Source organism: Seriola dumerili, unplaced genomic scaffold (genome assembly GCF_002260705.1).
Source record: "Seriola dumerili isolate Sdu_G_001 unplaced genomic scaffold, Sdu_1.0 BDQW01000716.1, whole genome shotgun sequence".
NCBI lineage: Eukaryota > Metazoa > Chordata > Actinopteri > Carangiformes > Carangidae > Seriola > Seriola dumerili.
In genome coordinates, this window is record NW_019174971.1 from 442,632 (window position 1) to 455,157 (window position 12,526).

General features: G+C 41.2%; 1 protein-coding gene across 1 annotated transcript in view; it reads left to right on the forward strand.

The window, feature by feature from the left end:
* Positions 1-1,813: 1,813 nt before the first annotated feature.
* Positions 1,814-12,526, forward strand: part of LOC111236691 (histone deacetylase 4-like) — a 51,945-nt gene continuing 41,232 nt past the window's right edge. Inside the window, exon 1 of the mRNA XM_022765515.1 lies at positions 1,814-1,960. Coding sequence (XP_022621236.1) covers positions 1,939-1,960 — 22 coding nt within the window. The 5' untranslated portion in view covers positions 1,814-1,938. The remainder of the gene's footprint in view (positions 1,961-12,526) is intronic.

A 12,526-nucleotide genomic window follows, 5' to 3' on the forward strand; every position in this document is an offset into this window, starting at 1 on the left:
GTTGCATGAAGCCCCCCTGGAGTGTGAGCTACACACGCGTTCGTAACCCCCACCGGCCCCTCCTTGTCTTGCTTTTCCATCACAAAGCGCAGGAGTGCGTGCACTGTGCAGTGACCGACTTTTTTGGGGGCAATTTGTCCTGCGGCTGTACTGTCTGGCTCGCTTGTCTTGAGACCCACCCCCTTAAATGCACACACACTCACACATACACACACACACACACACATGCATCCATTCTGCTTCTGAGGACCTCTGAGACCTCTGCCAACACACACACAAGGGCGTGAACATGCACACTACCCCCCATGCCTACGCTGCGCCCCCTCCCCAACCACCCACCCACCTCGCCCTCAGGCAGTTTTACCCCTTTCTATTTGTGGTGGTAAAGTCGACTTGATGCTTTGGGCTCGAGCCGTGATTACATCTGACACTCCTGCTCCAGGCTCGAGGAATTCAGGCTACTCTCTGAAAACAAAGAAAAGAACAATCATTTATTTCCAGAAACAACAAAATGACCAATCAGTCACCTCCAAAAACAAAGAAAAGAGCATTTATTCCTAAAACAAACAGAAGAATCACAGGTTTGTGCTATGTCAAATTCACATGTTCATGAAACTAATGGGACTTTTCCACCCATGTCTGCAGTGAAAGTAATACATCTTACTTTTTCCATATTATTTCTTAATCTTGGAGCACCCTACTCAAAAAGAAACTACGCCTGGAACAAGCAATTTATTGCCCGATTGGTTTACTGCTTCATGCAGTGTAAGCACGAGGTCGAATATGAGGTCGTATTGAGTTTTTGATGGTGGCCTTGGATCTGCATGGCCACAGTATTTTACTGTTTTTAAGAAGCAGTATTACTATTTGGCTCAATAAACATAAATAAATAAGAATAATTACTCAGTTTTAAGTGATACTTCCTACTATCTACTCACCGAAGTTAGAAGACGTTTAACATCTGTGGCTGCTTATTTTGTACTCCAGCATGATCCACAATGCATGTTGCCATTTGAATAATCTATTTTCTGTGTTGGTATTAAAAAATTATTTTTACCAAGGTTTTGGAAAGTCTAGCAGTCCAGTTATTACACTTGTTCTTACACAAGTCTAGAGTGTTTAAAACTGAAATGTAATTGCTTTGATGGACTTAAAACTGTCACAGTTCTTCTAACATTTATAGATGGCCAAGACATGTTGGCTCTATACTGTAAGTGGAATCCAGGACTTCAGTCAACAGTTGTCATCTCCAAATTAATGTCACTGAAAAATCAATACTATAAATAACTTGAAAATCGAGCTGTGTGTGCGCCGCACATTAATATCCAGCTTTTCCTCTCCTGCTACAAATTCTCATCCCTCAGCTCATAAAGTGATATCTTTTTCACAAATTTAAGATCTACAAACTTCATTTCATGAAATGGAACCAGTATAAATAAAAGCCTTGAAATATCAGATGAAAACTGGTGTTACTACATCAGCAACTAGAGATTTCTTTTAAAGAAAAGTAGTGATAAAGTGTTTTTCTCCTCTCTGTTAGGTTGGTACCGGTGTGAGACATCAAGCTGCCGCTCTGATTGGAGTAACCAAATCAAAAACCTCATGGGGATTGGCTGCAGCTGGACGTCTGCTTCCTGTTTCCAGCCTTGAGAGATTCTTGAGGGGCCGTCCTGAGTGTTGGATCAGCCTAAACACACACACACACACACACACACACACACACACACACACACACACACACGCACGCACCCACGCGCACACACACACACGCACACACACACACACGCACACACACAGAGTTTTGGCAGGATAGTGGCCTCCTGATTACCACCCTGTAAATCACGCACACACACACGCACACTCATCTGCAATACACAAACAAAGCTGGGTGCTCGCTTGCAGTACTCTGTGGACAGCCACCTGACCGACCTGTCAGCGATGACATCACACAGCCACCAAGGTAAGCGCTTTGTTTCTGCTATTACACATGTTTGTTTTGAACCAGGTGGGAATTAAAACGTCTTTCCTGTGCTAAACACAGTTAGGATAAAGGTGCAATATCACAATATGACTAAACAGTTTTTTCTGTGTCATTTAAAGTCTTATGTTAAAGGTTAGATCAATGCATCCAGCTGATATTTGCCTATTTCCTGCAGCTATTCATTCATGTTTTTGGAAATTAACTCTGCATTTAAAAGCCTAATGTGTCAGTTGGATAGGTAGTGATGATCCAAATGAAAGTTGTTGAATGTGGGTGTAAACTTTTTGTTATTTGTCACTTTAGTGCACATGTACAAGTGAAGGATAAAACACGAGAGATTAAGTTGAAAAAAAAAATCAATTTTCTTGTAAGGAGGGTTTTAAAAGGGACAGAGCGGCAGGCAGTCGATGAAATTTTGTAGCATCTTCTCGGCGTCTGCACTGAAAAAACAGCGATCCATCACTGCTGCATGCTGGGAATCTTTAATAGAAAGAGTTTGTAACTGTGGAGTAATGAGAATGTAGCTCCTCAGTACAGTCACATTAAGGGAAATCTCTCCGCTGCTACATCTGCTGTGCTGATATATGTGAACATTTTGATTAGGAACACAGACAGATTGCAGCTCGCTAAAATGCAATATAACATTTTAATCTGGTCTTATGGCTGTTAATTTTCCTGATTCAATATGAATGTGCCTCCAGAGGGTGAGAAAAAAATGTCTATGACACAGGCTCATTAGGAGAGTCTGCTTTCCTCTTTGACACCTAATCAAGCTCAGTTTAGAAGCTTTGGCTTGTGTTTTAGCGAACTGATAAATAATTCGGTAAGCAGCTGGCAGATGAAAAGGTTAGCTTCCTGCCCAGGTCGTTGTGGTACCTGACAGTGTCGCCCATGTTTGCTTTGTACACCTGGGAGTGTGTGCACTATAAATACCGCAGCTGAGGTAACCACCGGGCCCCAAGGGATAAGAATGGGCTGCAGCCTCAGCCGGCGCCTTCAGCCTTCCAACATCTCCATCACTGACACGTCTGAACACACCAAAGACACTCTGGTGCACACGTGTTCGCTGTTTTACCTCCCAGAGATGACATCTTGCTGTGGTGTCAACTCACTTCCCCTCTAACCAAGTAGGGCCAAGCACATTATATTGTTAGATCAACCTTGGATTAGTGTGGCTCAGCAGTAGTCATTAGATAGCCCTTTCTAATTCTCCCACACGTTCACTCGTCTCCATCACAGCCAAGACTGGCAAAACGAAAGCCCTGCTAATACTGAGAAAGGATTTTGACAGTGATATCTGCGTGTCAGTGTCATGTTAAGTAGTCAAACGTGTTGATCGCTTTGAAATAAGTGTGAATATACAGTAAAGTATGAGCGTTGATACTCTTAATTTTTTTTGTCTTGAACCTGGAAGTTTTTATAAAAAAGAAAATTAAACCAGTCCTGTTCACTCACATAGTTTGCTAGCGTATTTTGTGAGAAATTTGAATAAATATTTTGTTAATATACAATAGAATATCCACAAGGCTTAAAAGAAAATCTAAATTTAAAGCTGCTAATTTGCTTCTGGGCTCTTTTTTAATTTAGAAGTAAAAATAAGATTAAACCAGATTTTCACAGTCCTCTCCTAGTTTGTTTTTGAACACATTTTGTGATAAAAAATATTTTATTTATATACAGTTCTGTTGGGACCACAAGGTTTTGAAAAGTCTTAAAATATATTTCATATATTTAAATCCAAGGCTGTTGATTTGTGTCAGGGCTGTTTTTGTGATTTAGAAGTCGTCAGTTTTTAGAAATTTCTTAAAAATGAAATCAAACCAGTCGTGCAGACTTTCACAGTATTCCTCTAATTTGTTTCTGAGCTCATTAATTATAAGTATTACAATTTAAGAGTGTCTTGAAAGCTTTGAGAAGTCCTAAGATAGAGTTATGATATCTAAAATTATGGCTGTGAATGGACTTTAAGACAGTTAGTTGGAGTAGTTAGCATCATTAAGTTTTAATTTGTTAGTATTGCACTTCCATAAGCGGCAGAGACTGAGATATCCTGACTTGTACGGGTCAAGCACTGGAGTGGAGCCAACGTTTCCCATAATGCCACTCACTAGCCTTCGATCACACACACACACACACACACACACACACAACCGACACGACACTGCACGGGGGGGGGGGGGGGGGGTGTAAACTGAACTTCATGTGTAAAAATGGCAACAAGTACTCGCACAGATCAATAACTGCTTTTATTTTGTATAATTTTGTGAAATGATACAGTTCCTCTGTCATTATTTTATCACAATACGATTCTGTTGGAAGAAGACAAACAATGATATTGAATCGATGCCCAGGGCTGAACACAGCCAAGGCAGGAAACTTCATTCTTCTCTGCCCATTGGCTGCAGCAGCTGATAGCAGATAAACTAACCAGCTCCTGTCAAAATGTAATAAGATTTAGCTGTTTTTAAATTCCCACCCTGCCCTCCACTGCCTCTCATCCCCACAGTTGGCTTCCCACTGGAGGGGCCTACCCAGGATCTCCCTCATGTTAACTCACCTCTCACCAAAACAAGACTAGCTGTGATCTTTTTGTGTGTGAGTCCAGGAGGGACGACTCATACCTGCAGCTGCTGTTTCTGTTTCTCACTGTCTTGTTTGCCTCTGAAAAGCCTTCAGAGGAGACAATCTCGGCCCTCAGAGCGCTGCCAAGTGTGGGCGTCAATTTGAGGTGTTGCTTCTCTTGTTTGAATGACAGCTCAGAGACGGTCTTGTTGGATGTCGGCGCATAGAGAGACAGAAACAGGCAGCCAAGACGCGTTTAAAGGCATGAAATGTGAAGAATGTGCAGCATTCTGGCCTTGTGGCGCTTGTCAGGCTTGTCCAGTGGCTTCTTTTTTCACTGAAATGTTTATGGCGGTGAAGTGAGAGGGCGAGGAATCTGTTCTGTCTTAAGCGATGCCTCAGTTTGATTTCTGTGTTATAACTGTCCTTTTGAACAAAGGATGCGAGGACATTGATCCTGTGGCTTCAGGTTGCATCAGGGTTGTCTGCTGCTGTCCCTGTTGAATTGAATGTGTTTTACATTAAGTGCAATTAGACAACATTGGCTTTGTACTCAGGGTGAACAATGAGACTTTCAGATCCACAGCTTTGTTGTACTCTTGTATTTGCAGTGTAACTCAAAGCTGCCAACTTTTTTTTTTCCTGAGCTTGCTTTGCACTTATTTACAATCATCTACCAGCCCTGAGTGTGTATGTGTGTGTGTGTGTGTGTGTGTGTGTGTGTGTGTGTGTGTGTGTGTGTGTGTGTGTGTGTGTGTGTGTGTGTGTGTGTGTACGTGTGTGTGTACGTGTGTGTGTCTGTGTTCACCCTCATGCAGCAGCTCTTGCGGGTGTTTGTGAGCGTGCCTGCCTGCTTGTGTGCCATTTTTTTTGTAATCTGTAAATGAGCTTACCAGCACGCGTGTTTTTGATCCAGGACTTACTCATTTTCTTTATTACAGCAGCAGTGGGATTTTTAGATTAAACACCATTTACCATAAATCTCTTCCTAGAAAAGTGAAATGTAAAACGCTTTGTTGGGTTTATATTTCCCAGAACAAAAGGGGGTCAGGCTGATAAGGCCTTCACATCAGTCTTTTTGCAGGCGTATCTGTAAACAGCCGTGAGTGTTTGCACAGGAGTGATTACTCTGTGTACCAAGGGCTTTAGCATGTTAGCCGGTGACATTTGTTTTACACTCGTGCTTAGCAATAAGCTAGCATGTCGACTGTGCTTGGTCGAACAAGGTGGTTTCTGTCACGCTTAGGGTGATTTGCACTAATTGATGACAGTTAGGCTCAATATGAAGTACGGTATATTCAATCATAAGCATAATAGTTCATCATCAGCACAGCAGGGTAGTGGCTGAATAACATATTTGTTTACTTTTCTGTGGTCACCTCCATGTTGAGCATTTGTTTTGGATGAAAGCTTAAATGACTAAATTACAGCAAAAAAGCTTAAATTCAGTATCTTCAGTCAATTAATGATTCTTTGGTTTGTGATTCATTAGGTCTTAGCTTTCGATAGTACGTTACCCATTACTCAGAAATGCCTCAACTCAGGGTTCATCTTGAGATATGAGCGTCTGTCTCATAATTTTCTGGGGCACCGTTGTGGTTGTGGTCACTTGCCAAGAACGCTCATCAGTTCCTGGTGATAATCTTGGTTTCCCCCTATTCGGATAGAGAGGGAGACTGCAGCAAACCACATCTCTGTGGGTTCAGACCACATCCACGAAAGATAGAAAGGACAGTGACAAGAACAATGGCAATCTCCAATAGGAATCCAATGTAATTTCAGAGCAACATGTCAGACAGTGCTCTCCAATGAGGGATATCTTTTGCACAAATGGTGTCCATCTCCTCAGTAGAGTTCAGAGACTTGGAGAATCAATGACGATGAGTACTTGAGCTGTTGTAGTGTGTTATTAAAGCACTTCAGTGCCAAATATCCACATGAATTGTTCTTTATGTAAGCTCACTCACCAGTGGTCAGAATACACATTAATGAGCATCAGTGCTTGTCAACTCAACCAACAATTTGAACAGATCGATTGCATTGATGACTTACCTTGATTGCTACTTCTGTCCTTAAATGATGCTGCAATGACGTGGTAAATCTCTGTTGCACTTTAGTGTTGCATTTTCCTTTCATCCAAAAAAAACCAAAATTGAGAGAAAATGAACTTAAATTTAATAGTTTGTCTTGTACTTTAAAGTCGCTTCTCCAAGGACATAAAGACTATGAAAAGAAATGAATCAATAAATACTAGAGATGCACTAATATGGAATTTCAGGGCTGATAACAATACGTGATGATTATCTGTTTGTTGTGCCTGATAACGAGTTGTAGTTGTAACGAAACTTAATATTAAATGTTCATATTTACAGGGAAATGGTTAAATCAAGAAGCTCATATAAATCATTTTATTTTTAGGGTTGTTATTTCCTCATCTTTATCTAAATAATTGGTCCATATTCATCACTCGTGCCAATTCTTTGTTGTGAACCAAGCAGAAACCCGATTCGTGTGAGATTGATGCAACTGTGAGTGAAAATGAACAGATGATTTTGAAAAGAGCATCCAGCTTCCTGAGGTGTTAGTGTCTTATTAAAGAGGGAAGGTGATGCCACTAGCTGGCAATGATTTGTTTTCATCTATCTTAGTCAGAAATGCACCGGCTTTTCAGGAAAGTCTGCAGTGTTTACCACTGGAGCAAGAACTGGGTATGCACATGAGTCATACACACACACACATAGACACCCAGACACACACACACACACACACACACACACACACACACACACACACACACAGAGAGACCAGTAAGTAGTTGGTAAGTAAGTGCCAGGTATAGTAAGTGATTATTTGTGAATGAGAGGTTTGAACTTTACAATGTTCTATGCAAAAAATAAAAAATTTACATATTCCACGAACACTATCGAAAGCATGTCATAAGCAGGATATAAACTGCGCTCAGATGAGATTTTTTACTGCTTTATTTTGCAGCGCCTGTGTGGGTGTGAGCACCTTTTACGGCTCTGAACTGGTGAACTTGACACAGTGCTCCTTTCCTCGAAGGCTCAGTGGTATCTAGGTTACAAGCGCAACAGCTTCTATTCGGCTTTGAAGAACAACAAAAACAGTCAGGGAAATAAAATAAAGTAAAATAAACTCAAATGAGCTGGGTCAGAAGCTTGCATCTTTCCGGCTGGCACCCAAGATTAGATAAGTCACTTCAGTCCTGTAGATTTATTGCTTTGCATATATAGATTTATGTCTTATACAAACTAGTGAAATTCTGTTTGCAGTCAAGATTAGATTTATGGACACAGAAAATACCACAGTTCTGTTTGTGCACCTGACAGTTTCCAAGATAAATTTTTAATTGCATGTGCTTTTTTTTACTTTGTTGATTTCTAAACACAAATCCAAATACAAACGAAACAGTATGAGCAGACACTGAAACTTGTATGGCCACATGTTTTTAAGAAAGTATTTCCTCGTCTCATTTTTTTCCGAGAATGTCAGGTGGTGGATGATAAGCAGAGTGTAATGTGACGTGACACTGATATGAAAACACAAACATGTAGCTTGCACCACTGTGAAATAATAAGCATACTGCTGTTCAAAGGCAGAGAGAAATAAACAAAAGAAATGGTGAAGGTGCAGTGATGAAATTTTGAGGATGGGTGGCCAACCCGAGCAAAACATAGTTGTAGATTATCTATACATCTATAATCATTTAAGTATGTGACTTAAAAGCAGCTTAACCACGTCAAACTATATGAATTTCACTGGAGTCAGGAACAGCTACTCTGCTAAGATAGGTTAGTTTCCTGGTTTGATTTAGCATCTGCCTCATTAATGTGGGATAACTAAGATGTTGGATAATATATATATATATATTTTTTTTCATTTAGCTGCAGGAAACTTGTAGGAAGAAGTAAATCCATTTAGCTTTAGCTAGCTGCAGCTTTCTCACAAGCTAACCTCTAGCTCTATCTTAACGTAGCCTTTGCTTTTACTGTTGGGAATGTTCTTGGCTCTAAGTCACGGCAAACTTGTGCAGTAAAACATGTAAAAAAATATTAAATAGATAAATAAATAAAATACTGGTCTTAACTCAGTTTTGAGCAACTATGTAGTTACTGTGTTTTGGCTTTTTACTTCTGCATTACTTCATTGTAATGTTTTCCACTAAAGGAACAGTTTGAATTTTAAGAAAGAGGCTTATTTGTTTTGTTGCTGAGAGTCAGACTTGAATATTGATTTAATGCAATTCAATTCAAACCTTTATTTATACAGGGAATACAATTAAGAGCAAGCTCTTTTTTTAAGGACACCTTTAAACTAAGTTTACAATATGAGAAACCGTAATCCTTAACATTATCACTCTCCTGTCTGAATGGTGAATATGAAGCTACTAATTAATGTCATTGTGTGTGCAACTGTGAGTGCACTTTTACTATCTGATCAGTAGGGAGTTTTGGCAGGGATGGCGAGGGACTGCCGCTGACGTAATCAGTACTACAGACAAGGTTGTGACACACACATGTCTGTACCCTGGTGTGAGGTTGCTTCCCTTGCTGTTGTGGGATAATTAACACAAGGGACACAGAACGATGTACCACACTGTACAGTAGAAGTAGAAGCATGCGTCTACTGTTTGGTTTGTAACAGACGACGTCTTAAAGAATTGTGTCCCAGGGGAGTTGTAGGTGTTAAACACTCGCATCCTGGCGATCTTGGCCTCAAATCTCTGCTCCTGCTGTGTTGTGCCTGCTTGTCCTCACAGTCCTATCTGATGTGTTGATTAAAAAAAAAAATCCAATAGGCAGTGTCTAGCTTTGTCTCTCTGGGTTCTCATACTTTAAAGGTAATTGTTGTCGTGACAAAAATCTAATCTTGTAGGTTTAATAGGGCAAGTTCTAATAAAACTCAGGCTCCCTCTCTATCACCCTGCTGCTTGTATGTACTTACTGAAAAACACATTCTGTCAAGGATGTGTTTTTTCTCTTAGGAATTTGACTTTTGAATTGTAATTTTTGCCAACCAGCAACTTTGGATGCTAATTTCTCCGGAATAACTAGACTTTGCCCATTTTTGCCTCATCTGGACCATCTTTGGATCTTGACTGCATCTTTTATAAACACTACACACAGTACGGACACGGATATCTGGATGGCTATAAGTCTATATTATGGATTTGCTTTTTATTACACCTGCCAGATACTATTAACAGGGCAACGTTGGCGTAGAGATTTAAGGAAGGGACTTGGGACAGGAAGATCACTGGCTTGTACTGACTGGTGAATGTGAAGAAGGTTCCCTTTCCCCAGTAAGAGAAAGTGAGGAAACTGAGTTGCCCTTGAGCAAGACACATAATTCATAAGTGGGCCAGTAGAGCTGCCACAGTAAGGCTGTGGTTTCCCTGGGCATGTGTCAGATCTGTAACTGCTGAGCAGAACTGTGAAAACGAAGCTTCTTAATGAGTCATCTTCTCAAAAGTTTAGAAATAGTAAGTAAAATAAAAAGTGAAAAGCTTCTCTGCAGTGGTTGCCTATAGAGATATGAAGATAGTGCATAGATGGTTCATGCATTGAATTTACATTTCTCTTTCCATTCTAGACCCATTCACTGACCCCTTTTCATCCTCTTCTCCAAATGCATGCAATCCCACATCACACTGCTTAAATCCAGGGGTGAAGGGGTTAAAAGCTTTCACTGCAATAAAGAGGGCCCGGCTTATCCCTGAGTCTATTTTTAGAAACACACACACAAGATATGCGCACGTGCATCCATGGTGAACAAACAATCATTATTTTTGGTCTCCCGTGTTGATTCTCCTCTTTACGATTGAACGGCTTGTTGCCGTGTGTGTCGTGCAGCTAAAAACGGAGCACGGGACGACTGCACGCATGACACAACTGCTGCCTTTTGTGCGGCGGTCATTGTGATCCGAGCATGAGCCTCATCAAGGGTAATTTCAAGCCGTATTGTCACGTTTGTCTGCTGTCCACTTGTGCTGACATGTTGTTTCTATGCTACACAACCACATTACGAAATTGTGGCAGATTGCAAAATGCACTTGAGCGGCGTGTTCCCACAGTGCCGCACCCTCCCTCCCTTTGCCGAACCCTCTGAACAGACATGAGGTTCCTGCCAGCCAGACGGTTCGTCAGTTCTGACCACCCATGTGCCACCAACTTGGCTGAACATGACTATCAGTCCATCTCAGAACAAAACCAGGGGGTCTCTTGTGCAACGACTGACTCCCTACATGTGCAAGCTCTGCTTTGTCCTTGCGCAAATAGGGTGCAGCACCCACCCCCTCTCACTGTACCCATCCTCCTCCAAAAACAAACACCTAATCATGGCCTTTATACAGCGTGGATGTCCTGGTACATTAGAAAAACTGTTTTTAATTGATAGTAGGACAGAGACAGCAGAGAGGGAACATGAGCTAATGAAAGGAATGGGACGCATCCTTTGTCCCTGTGTCTTTTGTCTCGTCCCAGCTGAGAAACTGGATACACTGTGTTCTGCCAACGAGCTGTCAGCGGCAATTACGGTTTACACTGCTGCCTCGGAGGCCTATCCTTGTGCCTTTTGACATGGCGCTCCACAGGGCTTGACACGAAGCATGGATGTCTGGCTTGGGCATCAAGGAAATCCTACCGTTATGCAACTGGATCAAAGTCTGATCTTTGCTGGGACTTGAAACAGACAAACCCTTGAAAAAGTCAAGAAAAATATAACAAGTATTAAATGGTGCACCTGTTACTCTGTATGCATAGTAGATGCAGAGCAACTGTCATCTCACATGTTGTGGGTGTTTGTTGTTGTAAGGCATTAGGCCCAGCTACTAAGGCTTTACAGTTGCATCACAAATCTCCTAGCAACAAGTGTAGGACCATCATGGACGTCCATAAAGAATCGACTGTGTGAAAGTGATCACTAAGTATATGGATAAAGAGAGATAACGTACATGAAAAGTGGTGCATATAGGTCAGGTCAATAATTCATATATCTATGCATCTTCGATATTATTGCTACACTGGGTCACAATGTGTCCCAGAATGCACTGGGCAAAAGTCAGGAAAACACCCTTCACAGATCTACTTCTTTGCCACTGGTGCAGAGCTTTGGACTTCCAATATGGCTGCAAGAAAGTGTGTTGCAACACCCTTCACGTAGGGTGATGTTGCTTGTTCGCTACCAGCATGCATCATGTTGTGCAGTAAAATCTTGAAATCCTTTCAAAAGATTTAATGAATTTAGACAACAGGAACACGCCAGTGAGAGGTCCTGTTGTCAAAGTTGGAAATTAGTTTTACTGTTCTTTAATCAGGAAGAAAAGGAATCACTGTTAAATTTGTTCAAGTGCAATCAAACAAATTAAAGGTGTCAGCCTCTCCGCAGGTTTTCTCCACCTACAGTTTGCTTTGACCGTCTCTTCTCCATCAAACTGCAGCTCACACCCATAAATTTGCTGCTTTTTAAACAGAAGTTCTAAACTCCTTAAATTTTGAATGAGCTAACAAATCACACAGAACCCTTATCCAACAGTCACAGCCATATTAAATTCATAAATCTGAACTGCAGATTTAACATGGGCATTACCATCAGTGCTGACACTGAAAAACCAACAGATTGATTCTGAAGCTTATTCCCATGCATCTTAGTTTTTGTGACTTAGTGAATGCATTTCTAGCTCAAACCTCTAGTTTTTTGGCTTCTAAACTGATCTGCTGACCTCATCACTTAAATTCGATTTGGATGTGCAACAGACACCCACAGTCTAATTACCAATTCCCAACTAATTTGTGATTTTATATCAAATGAAGGTATTCACCGAGAAGCACAAAGAAGCACTAAGACACCACGCCAAATTACATTACCGCTGTGTTTCTACGACTTTACCAGCATGAAATGAGGGTCAGATGGTTGTTTCCCGACTGTTCGTGGGATGCAAACTGGTGGCGGCCCACACAGGGG